General features: G+C 39.3%; 2 protein-coding genes across 5 annotated transcripts; both read right to left on the bottom strand.

The window, feature by feature from the left end:
• Positions 1-396: 396 nt before the first annotated feature.
• On the bottom strand, positions 397-6640 carry LOC120561718 (C-C chemokine receptor type 1-like). Of its 2 annotated transcripts, XM_039804933.1 has the most exons (4): positions 6592-6640; positions 3438-3515; positions 1840-2975; positions 397-1364 (listed from the first exon to the last, which is right to left on the bottom strand). In XM_039804933.1, the coding sequence occupies exons 2-3, from the start codon at positions 3503-3505 to the stop codon at positions 1865-1867; spliced, it is 1179 nt and encodes a 392-aa protein (XP_039660867.1). In that variant the 5' UTR covers positions 3506-3515; positions 6592-6640; the 3' UTR covers positions 397-1364; positions 1840-1864. The 2 variants fall into 2 exon arrangements, with proteins under 2 accessions (XP_039660867.1, XP_039660866.1); XM_039804932.1 differs by having other exon boundaries at positions 397-2975.
• Positions 6641-13236: 6596 nt separating this feature from the next.
• Positions 13237-21206, bottom strand: LOC120561617 (C-C chemokine receptor type 1-like). Of its 3 annotated transcripts, none has more exons than XM_039804766.1 (3): positions 21044-21206; positions 15399-15476; positions 13237-14947 (listed from the first exon to the last, which is right to left on the bottom strand). In XM_039804766.1, exons 2-3 carry the CDS (start codon positions 15464-15466, stop codon positions 13837-13839), a joined length of 1179 nt encoding a protein of 392 aa, XP_039660700.1. In that variant the 5' UTR covers positions 15467-15476; positions 21044-21206; the 3' UTR covers positions 13237-13836. The 3 variants fall into 3 exon arrangements, with proteins under 3 accessions (XP_039660700.1, XP_039660702.1, XP_039660701.1); XM_039804768.1 differs by lacking the exon at positions 21044-21206 and adding an exon at positions 16685-16701; XM_039804767.1 differs by lacking the exon at positions 21044-21206 and adding an exon at positions 15887-15928.
• Positions 21207-24407: the final 3201 nt, after the last annotated feature.

The following is a 24407-nucleotide window of genomic DNA, read 5'->3' as shown; positions in this document are numbered from 1 at the left end:
CAAACTGATCCGGGTTGTGCGATTCACTTGAATCACTTGAGTCAGTATTGTATGCTACATCAAAGGCGAGCTTTTGATTTGGATAAAATGCCATGTTTTCATTTAGAATCTTTTAATTTTATTTGGAAAACGTTATATCCATAAATGTAAATGGTCTGAAAGAAAACCGAATATTCTTTTAAAAATTACATGTAATTATATTTTGTAACTTTAATAGGACTGACAAATAAGAAAGCCATCTGGACTCTGAACATTTACAATGACTTACAACCTCTTTAATGTAAATTCCATGCGCCCCTTTTTCATGTATTTTATAATACAAAATTTATGTTTTCAATGTGTATGTGCATCTGTACTTGAATAATAAAGTTTTGTGAAGTAAAAAAAAAAAACATGAGTTGTCGGCGAGGCGAGCTTACAATGTTTCGGACTGTCTGCTCGACCTAATTGCATTTTAATATACTACATTTATACACCAAACCTACAGTAGGCCCAACTAGGCTACGTGCAGATGCTGAAATCAAATAGGTGGTGATTACTGTAACAGTTGACAACAAATTGATTCATTTTTGCAGTTCTAAATTTAGCCAATGAAAATTTTGAAACTGCCCCACCTAGAAATGATGGTTTGCCTTACTGACTGCACTAGCATTTAGGGGCCACTCCGTAAATTCAGGTGGGTTTTCGACCAGTATACTACTGTCATTAATGAGAATGTGTACTTTTAAAGGGGCACTTCACCAATTTTACATGTCAAAGTCAGTTTATTACTGAAGGTTAGACCGTAGGGTGTGAAAACAGTTGCATGTCTTGGCTCTGAGTTTTTTTTCACTTCATTATTTTTGGCATTTTGCCATTATGTGGGCTACAGTAAGAAAATGCCTTGAGAGAGGGGGGGGGGAGGGGAGGAGGAGGGGATGACGTGCAACAAAGGTGGTCAACTTGAATGAAACCAAGGATGTTGCAGTTAAGATATGGTATGCATATTATTCACATGGCTAGTCAGTCTGCATGATAGAATATAGAGTATAATGATTTGAAAATGACTTGTTTTGGTGAAGTGCTGATTAATCTCATTAGAAATTTTGCAGAGATATTTCCAAAATTTGACAGCAAAATGCTAATTTGTGCACAGAGACTGCAAAGATTAAACTGATAACATATACTTCCGCTTCTATCATGTTGTGGTTTTCTCTAGGTTGAGGTGAGGTGCACATCTGCTATTACAGATGCTTTGAAACTTACAATACTTAGGTTTCCAGCTGCACTTTTTTTTTTAGCTATTAGCTATTTGTTTCACTTCTCTTAATGGTGTTTTGGCCTGACTGAATGCAAGGAACTGGTCAGCATCTGAGTTTGTCTCTCTAAAAAAAGAGAAGAAAAAATGTATTTCAGGACTATTTCTGACCTTTAAAATTGCAGATACAATCTGCTTCATCAACTCTGTTAAAGATCTTGTCTATCCGGAACCATATTTACAGTACATTTCCATTGTACATTCTTATGTAGTCTATAGAACTTATAAAAGTATAAAGATATATACCTTTACATTTATACACGGGTACACTGTGTTGGCATGTTACTCTATTACAAAATCATACCATAGGATTTAAGATTCAGGCTTGTGTCTCACATTGTCACATGTATTTTGTTATATTCTTACATTTCCAAAACTCAAAATCAACCTAAAGCCAATTGTGAGTGAAAAATGAACTGAAGTCCTAAAATAGCCCATAAGAAGTCAGAATTAGCAAGAATTGTTTCTCAACTTGACTATTTGACTTCACAAGAAATTCCCTCATTGTGGAGATGACCACACAGACAGAAATAACAACCCACCTTTATACCGTCTATGGAACACACTTTACACAGCAGTGCTCCTCTCGCCCAGGCTGGTGGTCTGTGAGTAGACTGACCCATTGATTCTGTCCTGGGGTATGCAGGCTTTGACCATCTGACACAGCCTGCAGGGAGCCCTGTTTATCAACCTTAGCAGGTGCCTCCTGAACTTCTCCCCAACAAACACATACAGGATGGGGTTGAGGCAGCTGTGAGAGTAGGCAATGACCTCAGTGACTTGTAAAGCCAATCTGATGGCTTTGCTGCTTTCACATTCTGTATAGATGTGCAATAGCTCCAGTGCTTTGAAGAAGGATGCAATGTTGTAGGGGATCCAGCAGCAGAAGAAAACAACTACCACTATGAGCACTAAACGGATGGCTTGTTTCTTGGATGACGGGCTGTGCAGCAGCCTCCAGACAATCTGTGAGTAGCAGAAACCCATGATGACTACCGGGACAAATAGACCCAAAAAGTTCATTTTAAAAAGGCTGAAGATGCTCCAGATGTGAGAGTTGGATGAAGTGGTGGCATCATTCGAAGTTGCTGTGGGATATACAGGGTAGCAGAAAAACTGAGTCATATTAGTATTCACACCAGGCTGCTCTTTGAGGAAGATCATTTCAGGGAAAGAAGCCAAAAATCCAGCCACCCATGTAACAGCCGCTGCGATCATTCCAAAGGACTTTGTCCGTACTCTCATAGCGTAAATGGCCTGTACTATAGCCAAGTACCGGTCAATGCTCATTAGAGTGATGAAGAAGATCCTACTGTAAAAAACTATATTATAAATACCAAGGACCACTTTGCACATAGCATCCCCAAACAGCCACTGGTCCCGGGCTTGGTGGGCAAGGAAGGGAAGGGTACACACCAAGAGAAGGTCAGCAACAGCCAAGTTTAGGAGGCACACGTCGGTCATGCTGCGGAGTCGCACGCCACAAGCAATGACCCAGATGACCAAAGAGTTACCCAGAAGGCCCAGGAGGAAGAAACTGGCGTAGAGGGTGGGAATAAAATTGGCCCCATACCGCTCATACACACACCTCCCGAAGTCACCCTCAGGGTAGTCATAGTAACTGTAGTATTCTGGGAAGCTTACAGTGATGCTACTAGTGAAGGGTGCTGTAGTAGATCTGGTAAGAAACAGACAGAGGAACAAAACCAACAAGGGGAAATGAATGATTAGGATGTTCCAATTGTTTCAGGTCAGTTTATTGGATCTACCACAATCTTGCTTAACATAGCTGTTGGGAGTACAATACAAATTGAAACATGTTAAGTAAGATAAGCTGCACTGTTAAACAAAAGCAACACAAATAATGTAGTTTAGTTCTTGCAGCCCAATTCAGAAATGCATGTCAGTAAAATAGATGGTAGGGCAAAATACATATTAGAAATAAAGTACTAGATTGAAACTGAAATGCTTAGCTAGCTGCTTATAAAAAGTCTTATACTAGGCTGAAAGGAAAGTGCAACAGTGGAAGCTAAGGATGCACAGACTGAAAAAGAAGCCTCATAGAATTTATGACAAAGTGATTTAAGCATTAAAAAACAAAATATAGTGGTATGTGTGTAAACTGTAGGTTTAATCTTACCTTGGTAAGTCTTTTGGATTTGTATTTATTCCACTGAAAGCAACAACAGCAGGGATGGTTGTAGCCATGGCGAGCTTCCTGAAAAAAGAAAAAAAAAACATGACCTACTTTCTGAAGAAATAAACAATAGAGCCACACAGATCAGATTTATTTTTACAATTTAAACACAGTTTAAATGTTTTTGAGTTTTATTGCAATGTTGATATGGTAAATCCACATTCAATAATTGGTTTGTTACCCATTGATGGTAAAAAAAACAATATCTAATCCAGTGAATTTCTGTGATTTATTTAAATCCTTTTTTATGCATAGATTTTTTTTAGATACATTTTTTATTGATAATAAACAGGTAAACTGTCGATAATAGTACAGGTTTAGACTTTTAAAAACATCACAAAACCTTATACCTCACAAATAGAGAACAAACATCCCCACCCTCCCCCATCCCATGGAGTTATGCTTAGATTTTTGAGTATATCTTATTCAAAAGTCGATGCAATAGTCGTACCAGAGCTGAACGTCCAGTGCCACATACATGCAAACCAGTTCTACAGCAATCCAGTATATTATGAGTTACTAGATGCCAGAAAAATTCTCCATCCTAATGAGGCGCCCAGGGGTAATCTTTACCAGATGCCCAAACTAAACTAGCTCCTTTCGACACAAAGGAACAGCGGCTGTAGTCCGAGTTCCTCACGGATGACTCAGCTTCTGACCCTGTCTCAGGAAGACACCAGTCACCCTCTTGAGAAAACCCATTTTGGGCGCTTGTACCTGCAATCTAGTTATGTCGGTCATGACCAGTAGATCGAGAGTTGTGCCTTCCAGCTCAGCTCTCTTTTCATCACAACGGTGCGGTAAAGCGAATGCAATAGCCCCAGCTGCTCGGATTCTCTGGCCAGTCTCCTGCTCCATTGTCCCCTCACTTGCAAAGAAGACCATGATGTACTTGAACTCCTTCACTTGGGTTAACGACTCATTCCCTACCCAAAGTAAGCCTCCATCGGTTTCCTGCTGAGAACCATGGCCTCAGATTTAGAGGTGCAGACTAGAGTAACATTCAGGAGTTAAACCTGCCTGTCCATGGCAAGGGGGTAAGCTTCGCTTCAGAACTCGAACCTCCTATGGCGCAATTTTGATGGTACCAAACGATCACCCGACGTTAGCATTCGATTGACTGCCATTCATTTTGACGTCACTTTGACAGCGAATAACTTGACATCTGAAGCGTTTAAAGACTTCATTTGTCCATTGTTTATTTCTAAAGAAACGCAACAATGTATAAAAGGCTCCATTACCTTGTATCTCACGTTACGGCTCCGTAGCAGATGTTTTTATAAAATTAGGCTAACGATTGTGTTATAACCACGCAATCTACTGTCACATAGTAGAGGAATTACCGTACAGTACAGGAGAAGCTCGCAGGCAGTTTCGACTTACATTAGCTGTTTAAGTTTAATAACTAATGGTAACTAGCATTTTAGTTAGCAATTATTAGCCTGTGCCCATGTTAACTCCTTAGGACATTCTACCAGAAACATACATTATCTGTCCTGGAATTGTTACAATGAATAAAACTTGTATAATCCAAAACTGACAAAAAAATTACTAAATGGGTGATTTCTCTGAGTTGCGCTTTAAAGGAATATGTAATTTATTAGGTCCTTAGATGTTTAATTCTTAATTAAAAACAGTTTATCTGTGTTTTTTGCCCCCAACAGTGCCTTCCAGGCAGCACTGCCTGGAAGGCACCGTTGGGAGGCACTGGTTATAGTTATGGTTAGGGTTAAGGTTAAGGTTAAGGTTAAGGTTAAGGTTAAGGTTAGGGTTAGGTGCCTTGAAGTCAGCGGTCGCAGCGCTGCCTGGAAGGAGCAGTTGGGGGCAAAAAACACCGTCGAGCTTAAAAACACTTTTGAAAATTACAAATCCTGAAAAATGGTCTGTCCTCAGCCAAATTTTAAATACCTCGTCCGTAATTGTGTTATTCTGAAAACTGTTATTTAGAAAAAAAATCAGTATTCATTAAAAGTTTAAGTTGTTATCATTTACATTAATTAATAAAAAACATTAAAATGTTTTCGGTCAGCCCTGTCATGTTACATAAAAAACGACATAAAAAGTGTGTAATACACCTTTAAGGTTATGACTCAGAGGACGTGACATCATTTGACTGAGTTGATGCTGACACTGATAAAGGGTGAGTTTTAATCTAATCGCTTTAATGATTTTTAAAGCTTGTTTTTGCATTTTTGTTTGAGGAGGACGAGCTAAAGGGTCATGCGCTGTCACACTAAAATATCCTAGAAAACAATGAAAGTTTTGGAAAACCAAAACATGTCTAAAAATGTTACTGAAATGCCTTGCTTGCAAGCTAACAATTTTGATGCTAGGAAGCTAGCATGCTGAGTAATGGCAGTGAAAATGGCCTACTGTCAGGCCCTTTCACAGCTGGTAACGGCCCTGTGTGACACTATTTTATATATCATATTATATTATATTGGCTGAACATGACCATGTTAGTATCATAACATTAACATTAAAATAATAATAATTCCAAATAGGAATACTTACTAAAACTTAATTAAATAGATTGTCCTGCATCAACAAAATCCATAAAGTCAATCCTGTCACGTCACAGTCAGTCCTGTCACACATCACATTATGATATAAAATTGGACTATTTAAGAAATTATTCATGAATTAATCTCTTTAAATGTGTACATGAATGCAGGGGTATGTATCCACTATTGCATATTTGTAAAACTCTGGGATGTAAAGGAAGATTTTTTACAATCGTATGAGTAGCTGGCGGTTATTCTGTGCTTACCATCCACTAAATTTAACCACAAAGTCACATATTTCTTATATGAGTTACAAAACCATGTCAGATACAATCAGGGGCATGTGATCAATAAGAAAATGTGTTTTGTATCAAGGAAGGTCATTAGGAAACCTTTCTAACATTTAGAAATTTGTCTGTGACAGGGCCTGACATTTTACGGGGTGAAAAATGTCTTTTATTCAGGCATAAAAACATGCTGAGATGGCATGATATGTGTTTCTCATAGCGTAACATGTCCTTCATATGGCTTAATGTTCAGATAAAAAAAATAAAATCTTTTTCCTTCAACGATTTTTAGAAGTGGAAATGTACCTTTGGAGTATGTAGACGTTCTCCGTCTGCAAGATTGGGAATGATTGAGATTTCTCTTGGCACAGCTACCAGAAGACTTCCAACTTTCAGACAGGTTGCTCACGTCACATTTACATCATCTCTCTCAGTTGGAGGCTGCGCAGTAACACTCAGCCCTCACCAGAAAAGTCCTTCTAATATCCTTCATTGGTCTCCGTCCAGAGCAACGGGATCTGTTGGTCCATTATATACTGTCTATGGTCCATGGACAGGAGGGGAGGATTGACTCCTCCCCCTTCCCCCTAAACTCTCAAATCCCTGTGATTGGCCAGGATGAACCTTCTGGGTGGGCAGACTGAAACTTTAAAATAATCTCTTATCTGAGAAACCATGCTTTCTAGCCTTGGTTTTTCGCTTGCTGCTCTTTTGTTCTGCTTTTTGCCTTATTTTTTCTTTATTCATGCTTCCTTCCCTTTTGCCATTCTGGGTGGAGACTTGCTCTTTTCTAGTTTGAAGTTGTGATTTGGAAATTAGGAGGTGAATGAGTCATGAGTTAAGAAACTAGGAGAGATTAAACCAGGGGGGGGGGGCGGCCGCAAAAAAAAAAAAAAACAAACCCTTTTCTCCCCCCCCCCCCCCCCCCCCTTTTTTCCCCCACCCCCCCCCCCACAAAAAACCCTCTATTTCTACAAAACCCTCATCAACTTGCTTAAACCCTGTATTGACGAGCGATGTGACTGTTACCGAGGCTTTGTATCACTTTTTCATCAAAAGCCAACTCCCTTCATGCTTTCCCCTCGATAACCCTCGTGTCTACTATGCCCTCTTCTGCCGTACAGCAACACCAGTCACTGTCAGCGGAGCGGATGTTTTGGTCTATATTAAAAGGAGTTATTTCAGATACTTCCCTGCTTTTAGTTTATTAGAGAGACACACACGCCCGTATTAAAGGGCCCTCGCACGGGTCAGGGAACCCGGAGGCAAGGCAAGAGGCTTCGATTACCACCCTAGATGTTCCCTACTAACGGGTTCTTAACCCCCTGTGTATGAAAAGCACTGCCCGAGGGAATCTTTATAACCAAATGATTTTTCTTAAGTACTCACGGTTTTAAGGCCGCTCCTCTCAGGATCACCAAAGGTCCCTTCCTTCCAAAGGACGCCCGCTAGCCCTGGTCACCGCATTGAGAGAGGCCAAGCGCTCGGGGTTCTGACCGGCCGAGCGGGTAGGGAAATGCACTCCGCTGAGAGATAACAGGAGGTCTGACTGTCAAGATCGGTCCCTGCCGGGCTGCAACTCGCCACGGGCGGTTAAAGAGGAGTCTGAGCTGTCCTCAAGTAGGTTGTCCCCTGCCCGTACGGCAGGTGTGAAGGAAATAAGAGAAAGTCTTCCAAAAAAGGCACAAAAATTCATGGGTTTTTGGTTCCCTAGCTCAACACGAGCTCAGGTATTTTTATTTTATATGAAGCAGAGAAAACAAAACAAAAAATAAGCTAAGTTGAACAAAAATGAAAAAATGAACAAAGTCCCGAACCTAGTAAATTCAGTGAGCAACTTCTGTAAATGCTGAAGTAGCCTACTAAAACTCTTGTGTCCGAAGAGCAAGGTGCCCTAACCACACAAGAGAATTTTGCTGGCAAAACTCGCTTATTTATGTACATTTTTTGGTTCACTCCCAGCAGCAAGGTTTATGCCCATGTAGGGTAACATAAGCCAATACAAATACACAGGCCAAAAGGTCACATAGAAGAATATGTTAATGCACATATGAGCCAAAGACACGTAGACAAGAGGCAGAAGGCACAAAAATGAAATGTGCCTTTTTCCATCTCTATATGTTACACATTTCACAGCAGTAGTAGCCTATAGGGTTAGCTGTTTTGGGGTTTTCAACTGAACCCTCGTTCTAGAGTTTAGATTCTCTGCCCGAGCCCGACCCGAGGTGCTCGGCCGTTATTTTCCACCACTATCCTCGGGCCGGGCGGGCCCTTGATCAAGCATTTGTGTGTTTTTTTTATCATTACTATAGCCTAATTGGGTGGGGAGAAAGCTATGCCATAATCAGAAATATTATCTATATAGGCTATATTTAGGCCAAAGTAACAAATGTGTCCAAAAAGTTACACAAGTTGGACTACAGTACAGTTAAATGCAACATGTGTCATGCGCCACCCGTTTCGCACGCATCACACCGGGGCTGCGGGCCTGTATTGTGAAGCTTAAGTGCAACATGGAGCTTGAGGATGTAAAGAAAAAAGAAAAACAGGAGAATTACCTTTGAGTAAGTTTGGAGGAAAGTCGGAGGTATGTAACCATTTTAAACAAGTCGTGGGCAGTGACAACATATGTGTCGGCTTTGTCGAGTTCATTAAGTGCGGCACGCTGCTCGCCTATGACAGCAAATAAAACGGGGACTTGGATGATGAACAGACACATGAAGCAGGCTCGTTGGGCAGAAAAGATGATAGCCAGCCTTCAACGTCCTCTTTTGTTACTTCTCCAAGCATAGGCTAGCCCTGAGGGCGAGGCAAGCCCTCACAGAGAAATACGTTGAGTTTTTTTTTTTTTTACGTTTCTTCATTCAGATCCATTTGCGATCCGTTCCATTCTGAATAAACAGCGCAGTTTACATGTTTCGCTCTTGTTGCATTATTCATTAAGATAATTCTAAACAGATTTCTGTAGTTCAAACAACTCTGAATTGTAGCCTAGTTGAGAACGTCAGTTATAACGGCCCACGTATTAAAAAAGTGTCGGGTTGAAATCGGGCTTGGGCTCATAATTCCAGTTAATGTGTCGGGCCGGGCCGGGCCGGGCCTTTTTTGGGCCCTTTCTAAGCTCTACCTCGTTCAACAGTAGCTAGCCTACCTTTTATATTTTGTAACTTCAATTTGGCAATTCAGAGCTAAGCTGTTGTACCTGTTGATTTGACTTGCTGCTTCTCAGGTAACAGTCATCTCATCTGTTTATCAGGTCTCTCATACCAACCTACCAATAGATAGCTGCAACATTCCTAGTCATTCATAGCCATAGCTTTTTTGTATCAGTTTTCCCTTTTCCTCTTGTCTTGTTTGTAAAATGTTGTTATTGTAGTGTTTAATACTTGTAACTGTAGTATATTTAATAAAAGTGTTTATAAGCAGAGAAGTAAACGTGTTGGTGTTTTTGCATGTTTGCATCTCAGTCATTAAAGACCTATGCCACTAAATCATAAGCTTTATAACAATCATAATTCTTGATAATGGCATTTCCCATTGTTACAGCTTAATGATTCTGCAAAGGCGTGGTCACCTGTAGGTTATGTTTTGCAACGGCATAGTCCATAGTTTGTGCACATATAACAGTTTTATGGTAAAATTTACAAATATTTAGTTTTGTTTGGCCAACAAAAACCAAACCACACAGACCTTTCAGTCCATATACATGTGTGATAGTACAGCATATCAAGGGGTTTTATGGTGTATCTCTTACCAGTACATGGGTGTGTATTAAGTGTCTGAAGAGTCAAAACATTGGGCAGAATAGTGTTAATTTTGTCACTTATTTTTAATTTAGTCGTGCCAAATATCCTTGTTAGTTTTAGTCATATTTAGTTATTCACATATCTTTTTTTGTTAGTCAAGTTTTAGTCGACTAAATGTCTCGTAATTTTAGTCTAGTTTTAGTCAAAACATTTTAGTCTTTTTTTAAATAATAAAATTATTTATGAGATTATTTCTGATAACCATTTCAGTCAAATAGTTAAAATGACTTAATATTGCTTGTTTACGCAATTGTCTGCTATTTTTGTTGAATTGTCGAGGTTTTTCTCTTTTTTGACTAATTCTAGCGAGGCTAAACTCAGGAAATCGGTTGTATAATTTATCATAACAGGCTGCAAATCCCCAAGCAATATTACCAGTGAGTCATCCAAATATATTCATAATCTGCTCAATTAATTGTTAGATTTCTTTTCATGACAAGCACATCCTCATGAATGAGGCTAGAGTCCAGAGAACTGATGTCACAAGGCTGCAGTAGAAACATTTTATATTGTGGATAAAGTTTAAAGGTCCCATGACATGGTGTTCTTTGGGTGCTTTTATATAGGCCTTAGTGGTCCCCTAATACTGTATCTGAAGTCTCTTTCCCAAAATTCAGCCTTGGTGCAAAATTACAGCCACTAGAGCCAGTCCCACAATGAGTGTGTATGTGCCATTTATTGAGGAGGAGAGGGGGGGGGCAAGGGGGAGGGGTGGGGGTGTGGCCTTGACCAACTGCGACTTTGCTCCTTTGAAAGCCATGATGTCTCTCTCTCATGGGTGGGCCAAATTCTCTGGGTGGGCAAAGCAGAGAAAGGGGAGGTAACCCTGCTCCTTATGACCTCATAAGGAGGAAGATTCCAGATCGGCCCATCTGAGCTTTCATTTTCTCAAAGGCAGAGCAGGATACCCAGGGCAAGGCAAGGCAGCTTTATTTGTATAGCACATTTCAGCAGGGCAATTCAAAGTGCTTTACATAAAAAACAGATAAGATACGAGAATAAAAGTTACAGTGCAGTACAAGAAATTAAACATTAAACAGCAGTTAAAACAGTTAAACATATAAAAGCAGATAAAATAGGAAATTTCTCTTTATATTCTTATATAGATTGTCATACAGTTTAAACAATGTAACTTCAGTATAACAAATGAACAGTTAAAGGCTAGGCCAGGTTAAGTTACCCAGGGCTCAGTTTACACCTATCGCCATTTCTGCACTTGGGGACCATAGGCAGGCTGGGGGAACTCATATTAACGTTAAAAAACCTCATAAAGTGAAATTTTCATTCCATGGGACCTTTAAAAAAGGGCCAAAATATAATCCTCAAATGGAGATTCATGCAAAAAAAAGCAACGTATCAGTATTAAGAATAAAAACCAAAGAATATTTATTTGTTTTTTTTATAATAATATTGTGTTAAAAATAATATGACACATTAAACATAACTTCAAAAAACAACAACAGATGCTACAATATGATGCTTCTCTTTATAACAGAATAGAGACATAAACATTTAAACAAATAATTACACACAACAAATAAGTTACACCTTCAACTAATTAGCCTCAATCAGCCACAGACTTTATTAGACAGCACCTGTGCACACAGCCCTTCCCTTTGTTCAAACCACATGGAGAAATCTTTGCTGCTGGAAATGCTGTGTCTCCTACCTTGCGTGCGTTATTGAGCTATGTATGTTTCATACGTTTTTACTTTGATGAAATGAAAAGTGCTAATGTAATTATAAGGCAAGTGCCAATCTTGCATTCCTTTCTGTTTGTGCCGTTAAGGTGCTTTTATATTGCTTCCTTTCTGTTTGTGTGCTGTTTAAAGGTGCTGTTATATTGAACAGTTGAAATTGGTTTGCATTGCTCATTTGAGTTACCTGTGTAAAAAATGTGCATTTGATTAGTTATATTAATTGTTAGTTTAATAACAGAGCAGATAATGTATGTATTGTTTGTCATCCAAATTAATTGTGGCCTTGTATTGTGGCATTGTGAAGCTAATTATATCCCATATCCTTTCACCCTCAGAAACCACACACACCCACACACACCCATACTTGTTAACTTGATATTACTTGGAATATAAGAAAATTGTGGAATTAAAAGTGACTGAACTGTCCAGTCAACGACGCCTCCACTGGTCTCAAGCCAGCCATCTACACATCTCTCTCAAACCTTCTCAGTAACAGTTGACAACAAATTGATTCATTTTTGCAGTTCTAAATTCAGCCAATGATAATTTTGAAACTGCCCCACCTGGAAATTATGGTTTGCCTTACTGACTGCACTAGCATTTAGGGGCCACTCCGTAAATTCAGGTGGGTTTTCAACCAGTATCCCTTAGGGTCCTTCGGGTCCCAGTGACCGAAGGACAACACAAGGATTATGTACTTCCCTTACAAGAAACGGGGTTTAGAGAGCAATTCTCAACAAAGAAATAGTAAGTAAAGTTTATTTCTAGCACATTAAACACAGTTTGCTGACCAAAATGCGTACAAACAAGAACAGGTGCTGTATTACCCTGTTTAGAGAGCAATTTCAACAAAGTAAACGGGTAATATCCTTGTTGTCCTTGGTCACTGGGACCAAGGCAACACATACTACTGTCATTAATGAAAATGTGTACTTTTAAAGGGGCACTTCACCAATTTTACATGTCAAAGTCAGTTTATTACTGAAGGTTAGACTGTAGGGTGTGAAAACAGTTGCATGTCTTGACTGAGTTTTTTTATTTTTTTTCACCAAATAATGTTTTGGCATTTTGCCATTATGTGGGCTACAGTAAGGAAATGCCTTGAGAGGGAGGGGGTGGGGGGGAGAATGACGTGCCACAAAGGTAGCCAACTTGAATCAAACCAAGGATGTTGTAGTTAGGATATGTTATGCATAATATCCCCTTGGCTAGTTAATCTGCATGATAGAATATAGAGTATAATGATTTGAAATGACTTGTTTTGGTGAAATGCTGATTAATCATTAGAAATTTTGCAGAGATATTTCCAAAATTTGACAGCAAAATGCTAATTCGTTCAGAGACTGCAAAGGTTAAACTGACAACATATACTTCCGCTTCTATCATGTTGTGGTTTTCTCTAGGTTGAGGTGAGGTGCATATCTGCTATTACAGATGCTTTGAAACTTGCAATACTTGCAAAAGCTTTTTTTTCTTCTTTTTGCTATTAGCCATGTTTAGCTATTTGTTTCAATTCTCTTACTGGTGTTTGAACTGCAAGGAACTGGTCAGCATCTGAGTTTGTCTCTCAAAAAAGATAAGACATTTATTTCAGGACTATTTTTGACCTTTAAAATTGCAGATACAATCTGCTTCATCAACTCTTTTAAAGATCTTGCATATCCGGAACCATATTTACAGTACATTTCCATTGTACATTCTTATGTAGTCTATAGAACTTATAAAAGTATAAAGATATATACCTTTTACTTTTATACACGGGTACACTGTGTTTGTATTACTCGATTACATAATCATACCATAAGATTTAAGATACATTGTCACATGTATTTTGTCATATTCATACATTTCCAAAACTCAAAATCAACCTAAAGCCAACTGAGTGAAAAATGAACTGAAGTCCTAAAATGGCCCATAAGAAGTCAGAATTAGCAAGAATTGTTTCTCAACTTGACTATTTGACTTCACAAGAAATTCCCTCATTGTGGAGATGACCACACAGACAGAAATAACAACCCACCTTTATACCGTCTATGGAACACACTTTACACAGCAGTGCTCCTCTCGTCCAGGCTGGTGGTCTGTGAGTAGACTGACCCATTGATTCTGTCCTGGGGTATGCAGGCTTTGACCATCTGACACAGCCTGCAAGGAGCCCTGTTTATCAACCTTAGCAGGTGCCTCCTGAACTTCTCCCCAACAAACACATACAGGATGGGGTTGAGGCAGCTGTGAGAGTAGGCAATGGCCTCAGTGACTTGTAAAGCCAATCTGATGGCTTTGCTGCTTTCACATTCTGTATAGATGTGCAATAGCTCCAGTGCTTTGAAGAAGGATGCAATGTTGTAGGGGATCCAGCAGCAGAAGAAAACAACTACCACTATGAGCACTAAACGGATGGCTTGTTTCTTGGATGACGGGCTGTGCAGCAACCTCCAGACAATCTGTGAGTAGCAGAAACCCATGATGACTACCGGGACAAATAGACCCAAAAAGTTCATTTTAAAAAGGCTGAAGATGCTCCAGATGTGAGAGTTGGATGAAGTGGTGTTGTCATTCGAAGTTGCTGTGGAATATACAGGGTAGCAGAAAAACTGAGTCATATTAGTATTCACACCAGGCTGCTCTTTGAGGAAGATAATTTCAGGGAAAGAAGCCAAAAATCCAGCCACCCATGTAACAGCCGCTGCGATCATTCCAAAGGACCTTGTCCGTACTCTCATAGCGTAAATGGCCTGTACTATAGCCAAGTACCGGTCAATGCTCATTAGAGTGATGAAAAAGATCCCACTGTAAAAAACTATATTATAAATACCAAGGACCGCTTTGCACATAGCATCCCCAAACAGCCACTGGTCCCGGGCTTGGTGGGCTAGGAAGGGAAGGGTACACACCAAGAGAAGGTCAGCAACAGCCAAGTTTAGGAGGCACACGTCGGTCATGCTGCGGAGTCGCACGCCACAAGCAATGACCCAGATGACCAAAGAGTTACCCAGAAGGCCCAGGAGGAAGAAACTGGCATAGAGGGTGGGAATAAAATTGGCTCCATAACGCTCATACACACACCTCCCGAAGTCACCCTCAGGGTAGTCATAGTAACTGTAGTATTCTGGGAAGCTTACAGTGATGCTACTAGTGAAGGGTGCTGTAGTAGAGCTGGTAAGAAACAGACAGAGGAACAAAACCAACAAGGGGAAATGAATGATTAGGATGTTCCAATTGTTTCAGGTCAGTTTATTTGATCTACCACAATCTTGCTTAACATAGCTGTTGGGAATACAATACAAATTGAAACCTTTTAAGTAAGATAAGCTGCACTGTTAAACAAAAGCAACAAAAATGTTCTTGCAGCCCAATTCAGAAATGCATGTCAGTAAAATAGATGGTAGGGAAAAACACATATTAGAAGTAAACTACTAGATTGAAACTGAAATGCTTAGCTAGCTGCTTATAAAAAGTCTTATACTAGGCTTGAAGTAAAGTGCAACAGTGGAAGCTAAGGAGGCACAGACTGAAAAAGAAGCCTCATAGAATTTATGATTAAGTGATTTAAGCATTAAAGAACAAAATATAGTGGTATGTATGTAAACTGTAGGTTTAATCTTACCTTGGTAAGTCTTTTGGATTCTCACTTATTCCACTGAAAGCAACAACAGCAGGGATGGTTGTAGCCATGGTGAGCTTCCTGGAAAAAAAACAAAAAAAACATGACCTACTTTCTGAAGAAATAAGCAATAGAGCCACACAGATCAGATTTACAGTTCAGTTTGATTGCAATGTTGATATGGTAAATCCACATTCAATAATTGGTTTGTTTCCCATTAATGGTAAAAAAAACCAACTATCTAATCCAGTGAATTTCTGTGATTTATTTAAATCCTTTTTTATGCATAGATTTGTTTTTTTTTAGATCAATTATTTATTGATAATAAACAGGTAAACTTTCAATAATAGTACAGGTTTAGACTTTTTAAAAAATCACAAAACCTTATACCTCACAAATGCAGAACAAACATCCCCACCCTCCCCCATCCCATGGTGTTATGCTTAGATTTTTGAGTATATCTTTTTAAAAAGTCGATGCAAAGGTCGTACCAGCGGTATATTATGAGTTACTACATGCCAGAAAAATTCTCCTTCCTAGTGAGGCGCCCAGGGGTAATCTTTACCAGATGCCCAAACTAAACTAGCTCCTTTCGACGCAAAGGAGCAGCGGCTGTAGTCTGATTTCCTCACAGATGACTCAGCTTCTCACCCTGTCTCAGGAAGAGACCCAAAGTAAGCCTCCATCGGTTTCCTGCTGAGAACCATGGCCTCAGATTTAGAGGTGCAGACTAGAGTAACATTCAGGAGTTAAACCTGCCTGTCCATGAACAGGAGGGGAGGATTGACTCCCCCTTCCTCCTGAACTCTCAAATCCCTGTGATTGGCCAGGATGAACCTTCTGGGTGGGCAGACTGAAACTTTAAAATCTCTTATCTGAGAAACCATGCTTTCTAGCCTTGGTTTTTCACTTGCTGCTCTTTTGTTTTGCTTTTTGCCTTATGTTCTGTCTTCCTGCCCTTTTGCCATTCTGGGTGGAAGCTTGCTCTTTTCTAGTTTGAAGATGTGATTTGGAAATTAGGAGGTGAATGAGTCATGAGTTAAGAAACTAGGAGAGATTAAACCAGGAGCTCTCTTCCAATGGGAACTTTTAAAATCCGGACCGACCGAGTTACTAATCAGATCCACACTCCAGCTTCTCACCCCAGCACATCTAACTCCATTGTCCATGAGAAGCCACCCCAAGGAGAAGCCTGTATTTCTACAAAAACCTCATCAACTTGCTTAAACCCTGGTGCCTTTTATATTTTGTAACTTCAATTTTGGCAATTCAGAACTAAGCTGTTGTACCTGTTGATTTGACTTGCTGCTTCTCAGGTAACAGTCATCTCATCTGTTTATCAGGTCTCTCATACCAACCTAAAAATAGATAGCTGCAACATTCCTAGTCATTCATAGCCATAGCTTTGTATATCAGTTTTCCCTTTTCCTCTTGTCTTGTTTGTAAAATATTGTTATTGTAGTGTTTAATACTTGTAACTGTAGTATATTTAATAAATGTCTTTGTAAGCAGAGAAGTAAACATGTTGGTGTTTTTGCATGCTTGCATCTCAGTCATTAAAGACCTATGCCACTAAATCATAAGCTTTATAATTAAATTCAATTCAATTTTATTTATAGTATCAATTCATAACAAGAGTTATCTCAAGACACTTTACAGATAGAGTAGATCTAGACCACACTCTATAATTTACAAAGACCCAACAATTCCAGTAATTCCCCCAAGAGCAAGCATGTGGTGCGACAGTGGCGAGGAAAACTCCCTCTCAAGAAGAAACCTCAGACAGACCCAGGCTCTTGTAGGCGGTGTAGGACGGTCCCAGTTGGGGGTGTGATGAACGGTGGCAATAATAGTCACAATAAAGATAATGGATCAGTGACTAGAAATAGTATTTGTAGTAGTTCATGGCATAGCAGGGCACTGCAGGGTGTCCCAGGACGTAGCAGAGCACAGCAGGGCGTAGTAGGATGCAGCAGGACCATGAAGCAGGACGTAGCAGGGCACTGCAGAGCGTAGGAGGTGTCACAGGGCATAGCAGTGCGCGCAGCAAGACCACGGCAACAGGCTGCAACCATGATTTAGGGGCCACCCTAATCCAAGGAAACATGCTGGGCAAAAAGAAAACATATGGACTCCAGGGAATAAGCTCCCCAGAGCTAGGTTAGTAACAAGCATTTCTGGAACATGGAAGCACACAGATGGAAAGAGAGAGGAGAGAGAAGCTCAGTGTGTCAAAGGAAGTCCCCCCCAGCAGTCAAAAAACAGCATAATTAAGAGAGACAGGTTAAGTAGAGGAGTCTGGTCAGGCTAGAACTCTCCCCAACCGGATCAGGCTGTACTGGCCCGTCTCCCCCTACGTTGATTGTATCATTGATTATTTGGTAGATGAATCGGACGACTATGACAAGAAGCAGGTGGGCCGGGTTAGGCGGACACTGCGACTCCTCACTCCCTAACCATAAGCTTTATTGAAGAGGAGAGTTTTAAGTTTACTCTTAAATGTGGTGACGGTGTCTGCCCCCCGGACCCAGACTGGGAGCTGGTTCCACAGGAGAGGAGCCTGATAGCTGTCGGCTCTGGCCCCCAGTCTACTTTTAGAGACTCTAGGAACCATAAGTAACTCTGCATTCGTGGAGCGCAATGCTCTAGTGGGGCAATAAGGTACTAAGAGCTCTTCTAGATATGATGGTGCTTGACCATTTAGAGCTTTGTAGGTCAGGAGAAGGATTTTAAATTCAATCCTGGATTTTACAGGAAGCTAATACAGGAGAAATATGATCTCTTTTCTTAGTTCTTGTCAGAACACGCGTTGCAGCATTCTGGATCTGAGTCTTAAGGTTTTTATTTGAGCATCCTGATAGTAAGGAATTACTTAAGTCCAACCTGGAAGTAACGAATGCATGGACTAGTTTTTCAGCATCGTTTTGAGATAGGATGTTCCTAATTTTGGCAATGTTACAAAGGTGAAAAAAGGCTGTTCTTGAGGTTAGTTTTAGATGGCCGTTAAAGGATATAGGACAGTAGTGCTGGAGGCCAGGGCAATATAACAATCATAATTCTTGATAATGTAATTTCCCTTTGTCACAACTAATGATTCTGCAAAGGCGTGGTCACCTGTAGATTATGTTTTGCGACTGTATAGTCCATCGTTTGTGCACATATAACAGTTTTATAGTCAAATTTACAAATCTTTAGTTTTTCTTTTGTTTAGCCAACAAAAACCAAACCACACAGACATCTCAGTCCATATACATGTGTGATAGTACAGCATATCAAGGGGTTTTATGGTGTATCTCTTACCAGTACATGGGTGTGTATTGAGTGTCTGAAGAGTCAAAACATTGGGTAGAATAGTGTTAATTTTGTCACTTATTTTTAATTTAGTCTTAGTCTTGTGCCAAATATCCTTGTCATATTTAGTCATTCACATATATTTTTTTGTTAAGTCAAGTTTAGTCAAGTTTAGTCTTTTTTTAAATAACAAATTATTTCTGAGATTATTTCTGATAACCATTTCAGTCAAATAGTTATAATGACACATTCTGATTCTTTTGTACATAAAATGCGACCAAATATCGAGCCTTTTCCTTATTTCACCAGTAAAGTTTTGGAAAAAAACAACCACTGGATGGGAAAAGGGTATTTTAAAATAACTCTGAATGCAGCACGAGGCTGGCGAGACGAGTTTCAAGTGAACAGTTTCTGTTGTTTTTCAGACAACGGCAGCTACAGGAATCCCCTACAGTGAAATACAGACAAACTTCTACACCGTTTAGCTGTCAGCATTTTAACTGTGTTTACTCCAGCTGCTAGCTAACGGTAGGCTAACGTTACCTGCTGCAAAGTGTAGTGTTAACTACCATGACATGCGGCGATGTTTAGGAACATCAGAGAGAAGCGCAGCTGAAATCCGCGTTGCTGGTCCGGTAGATAACGGTCGTTAAGGCACCGGTGCCGTAACAGCTGAATATTCTATCTCATAATGAAAAAGAAGAGATGATTGAAGACAAAAATGAAGTGAGATTTCATCTTACTTTTTATTTTATGCAAAACATTTTAGTCTCATCTTTTTTCGTCAACAATAATGCATGTTAATTTAGTCTTAGTCAGCGTTATTGGACATCGGTGCAGTCTTGTCATCGTCTCTTCTTAGTTATAGAAAAAAAGGTCGTTAACGAACATATTTAGTCTTGTCTCGTCTGACGAAATTAATACTAGGGCAGAATGTGCAAAAGTTATCAAGTGATGAATGGGGAAGATATTGTCCTGGCTATGCCTGCTAAATGTGATTCGGACGAAAATTAATAAATAATAAATATTTATAATAATAATAATAATAATAATAATAATAATAATAATAATAATAATAATAATAATAATAATAATAACAATAATTTTATTTATAGGCGCTTTCAAAGCACTCAAGGTCACCTTACAAGAAAAATCAATGTACTAAGTTAAAAACACAGTACAGGGCATATTTAAAAAGCAAAAAAAAGTCAGACCAACAATTGATGTGAACATATGATCAAAGTGAATAAGCCAGTTTAAAAAGGTGTGTTTAAGATGAGTTTTGAAACTTGAAAGAGAGTCAGTGTTGCGGATATTCGGGGGAAGGGAGTTCCAGATGCAGGGGGCTGTATAGTAAGGTAATCCTACTGCTTTAAGTTCTTTCTGATTTCTAGCTTTAGTTAGAAACTTGATCACAGTAATGCTGTTCCTGCACAGTTTCTGGTTCACGATTTTGTAGGATTCCAATAAATGGTTGTCTCCGTTGTCACTGTGCTGTCCATCAAATGCTGTTTGATTGGTTGTTGAATTGACTGATGACCATCATCAATGCATCTTTTCTACATAGCAATTTTGAACAGATCAAAGAAGCAGTGGAATGAGAATTCCTGTAACACTTTCTATGATGCCCCTATCTATAATGCATTACATGGCTACTGAGAGTAACTTATAATCACATTATTATGCATTATAACAGTAATCATGTTTTATAAAAGATTAGTACAGGTATAGTATAGTAAGTATAGTACACTATGACCCTTGCGAGAATCATGATACTTGACCTTACAAATCACTATGAAATACTTTATAATGTATTATAAAACGATCAAGGAATATTCTTAAAAAAACTATAATTATACAGTGCTATAAGCAGATTATAATGCATTATAAGAATTTTTACAATGCATTATAGACACGGGTGTCATAGGAAATGATACTAAATTTCCTTTCCCAGGGATCCACACAGGACAAAGGGTAGGGAAGTTGTAGTTATATGGAAACTTAAATGAAAGTAGTTCTTCTTCTTCTTCTTCTTTTCTCTTATTGACTTCCTTTTTAAAAAGCAGACTCAATGTAGCCATCACTGTGTCTTTAAAAGCCATTAGTAGGATAAAGTGCACATTGAATTCAAATACTTGAAACGTATTGTGTTATAAACCTAATAGCCACATCTAAACCTATTGTAATAGCTGGAATAATAATGACCTGACCTCATGTCTAGAATTACTCAGAGCTACACTTAAGTTAGGGTCAGTGGTAGTCAATTCATTTCAACAGCTGTTGAGCTTTTTATCCAATAAACAATTTTACAGATATGTCACATAAAGCATGTTAATGTAAAAACAGACAAACTTTACCTGCCAGTGCTGATAAGAAGATAGCTGATCGTTGTATTTCTTCTGGATCACAAGATGCTGATGTATACGGCCAGATCAAATCAATTATCAGCAATGCACCCAAGCTCATTATGTACGAGAAATGACAATTGGTTTGCACACCACGGAAGACAAGGTGTAAGGCGTGCAAAATACACCTACCCCTACCCAAGCTTTAGGTGGGCTTGTGGGCTTGCATGTGAGATGTAGCCTATGGCATGTTACTTCCTGTGAATGCTTTCGAAACGTTCATGTTAAAGACCACAGTGACTGCGGATTATATACCCAGAACCACAAGTCCACATTTGCAAGCTTCAAAAGATGCAATGTGACTCGGACCAGGCCTGTAAGCACACACAGATTGCAGTTTGCAGAGCTCTGCGTGCATGTTTGTGCTTTTATGCGTTGCAGAAGTGATACCAACCATCACTGCAGTCTATCTAGTTATATCAAAACAGCACAGTGTATTAGCAAATTACTTTCTTTTTGTAGGAAAAAGTTCTGACTAATATCTAAAGTGCAAAATGAGATGGGACATCACGTTTTCCAGATCTTAAAAATGTTTATGTATTATTTTGATTCAGTCAGTAGCTAAATTGTAGGCCCCAATGACCCTACTTAGTCAAATATGTTTTTGTTATGACACAGGGACACTGCTCTGCACACTTCTTGTCAAATACTTACAAGCTGCCAAGAATGACTTTTCATAGTGATGCAATGCTGTGTCAAGATGTCACAATTGTAAGATTATACAAAAAAAAAAATTAAAATTTTAAGTTTAATAAATATAATTGATTTTATTATATCATTTTATATTAGTTTATTAAGATTACTTTTTTTTTTTTTTTTCACCAAATATTTTTCTGGCATTTTGCCATTATATGGGCTACAGTAAGGAAATGCCTTGAGAGGGGCGGGGGATGACGTGCAACAAAGGTGGTCAACTTGAATCAAACCGAGGATGTTGCAGTTAGGATATGGTATGCATAATATCCACTTGGCTAGTCAGTCTGCATGATAGAATATAAAGTATAATGATTTGAAAATTACTTGTTTTCGTGAAATGCTGATTAATCTCATTAGAAATTTTGCAGATATTTCCAAAATTTGACAGCAAAATGCTAATTTGTGCACAGAGACTGCAAAGGTTAAACTGACAACATATACTTCCACTTTATATCATGTTGTGGTTTTCTCTAGGTTGAGGTGAGGTGCACATCTGCTATTACAGATGCTTTGAATCTTGCAATACTTAGGTTTCCTGCTGCACTTTTTTTTTTAGCTATTAGCTATTTGTTTCACTTCTCTTAATGGTGTTTGGCCTGACTGAATGCAAGGAACTGGTCAGCATCTGAGTTTGTCTCTCTATAAAAGAGAAGACAAAAAAAATGTTTTGATACATTTTTTATTGATAATAAACAAGTAAACTTTCAATAATAGTACAGGTTTAGACTTTTAAAAACATCACACAACCTTATACCTATACTTGGTTTTGTTAATCCTTGCTGTAGAGAGCTCAAGCATAACTATGTCCAGAAAATACGCCAACCACTGTTTTATACAAAGTGGGGGGAGCCAGCGCTGAGCTATCATTTTCTGGTGCTTAATACAAATTATATATATAATTTTTATTGTAATAAAGTTTAGATTTAAAAATCACTACAGCAATCCAGTATATTATGAGTTACTAGATGCCAGAAAAATTCTCCTTCCTAATGAGGGGGTAATCTTTACCAGATGCCCAAACTACCTCAACTGGCTCCTTTCGACACAAAGGAGCAGCGGCTGTAGTCAGAGTTCCTCACAGATGACTGAGCTTCTCACCCGGTCTCAGGAAGACGGCAGTCACCCTCTTGAGAAAACCCATTTTGGGCACTTGTACCTGCAATCTAGTTATTTCGATCATGACCATTAGATTGAGAGTTGTGCCTTCCAGCTCAGCTCTCTTTTCGTCACAACGGTGCGGTGAAGCGTGCTGAGAACCATGGCCTCAGATTTAGAGGTGCAGACTAGAGTAACATTCAGGAGTTAAACCTGCCTGTCCATGGACAGGAGGGGAGGATTGACTCCCACCCTTCCCCCGCACTCTCAAATCCCTGTGATTGGCCAGGATGAACCTTCTGGGTGGGCAGACTGAAACTTTAAAATAATCTCTTATCTGAGAAACCATGCTTTCTAGCCTTGGTTTTTCACTTGCTGCTCTTTTGTTTTGCTTTTTGCCTTATGTTCTGTCTTCCTGCCCTTTTGCCATTCTGGGTGGAAGCTTGCTCTTTGCTAGTTTGAAGTTGTGATTTGGAAATTAGGAGGTGAATGAGTCATGAGTTAAGAAACTAGGAGAGATTAAACCAGGAGCTCTCTTCCAATGGGAACTTTTAATATCCGGACCGACCGACTTACTAATCAGATCCACACTCCAGCTTCTCACCCCAGCACATCTAACTCCATTGTCCATGAGAAGCCACCCCAAGGAGAAGCCCGTATTTCTACAAAAACCTCATCAACTTGCTTAAACCCTGGTGCCTTTTATATTTTGTTACTTCAATTTTGGCAATTCAGAACTAAGCTGTTGTACCTGTTGATTTGACTTGCTGCTTCTCAGGTAACAGTCATCTCATCTGTTTATCAGGTCTCTCATACCAACCTAAAAATAGATAGCTGCAACATTGCTAGTCATTCATAGCCATAGCTTTGTGTATCAGTTTTCCCTTTTCCTCTTGTCTTGTTTGTAAAATATTGTTATTGTAGTGTTTAATACTTGTAACTGTAGTATATTTAATAAATGTCTTTGTAAGCAGAGAAGTAAACATGTTGGTGTTTTTGCATGCTTGCATCTCAGTCATTAAAGACCTATGCCACTAAATCATAAGCTTTATAATTAAATTCAATTCAATTTTATTTATAGTATCAATTAATAACAAGAGTTATCTAAAGGCACTTTACAGATAGAGTAGATCTAGACCACACTCTATAATTTACAAAGACCCAACAATTCCAGTAATTCCCCCAAGAGCAAGCATGCGGTGCGACAGTGGTAAGGAAAACTCCCTCTCAAGAAGAAACCTCGGACAGACCCAGGCTCTTGGTAGGCGGTGTAGGACGGTCCCAGTTGGGGGTGTGATGAACAGTGGCAATAATAGTCACAATAAAGATAATGGATCAGTGACTAGAAATGGAAGTTGTAGTAGTTCATGGCATAGCAGGGCACTGCAGGGTGTCACAGGACGTAGCAGAGCACTGCAGGGCGTAGTAGGACGCAGTAGGACGCAGAAGGACGTAGTAGGGCACTGCAGAGCGCAGCAGGTGTAACAGGGCATAGCAGGACGCGCAGCAAGACCACGACAACAGG

This window comes from Perca fluviatilis, chromosome 7, assembly GCF_010015445.1.
Source record: "Perca fluviatilis chromosome 7, GENO_Pfluv_1.0, whole genome shotgun sequence".
Lineage (NCBI taxonomy): Eukaryota > Metazoa > Chordata > Actinopteri > Perciformes > Percidae > Perca > Perca fluviatilis.
Note: the sequence above shows the minus strand (reverse complement) of the source record. Positions and strands in the feature narration are given on the sequence as shown.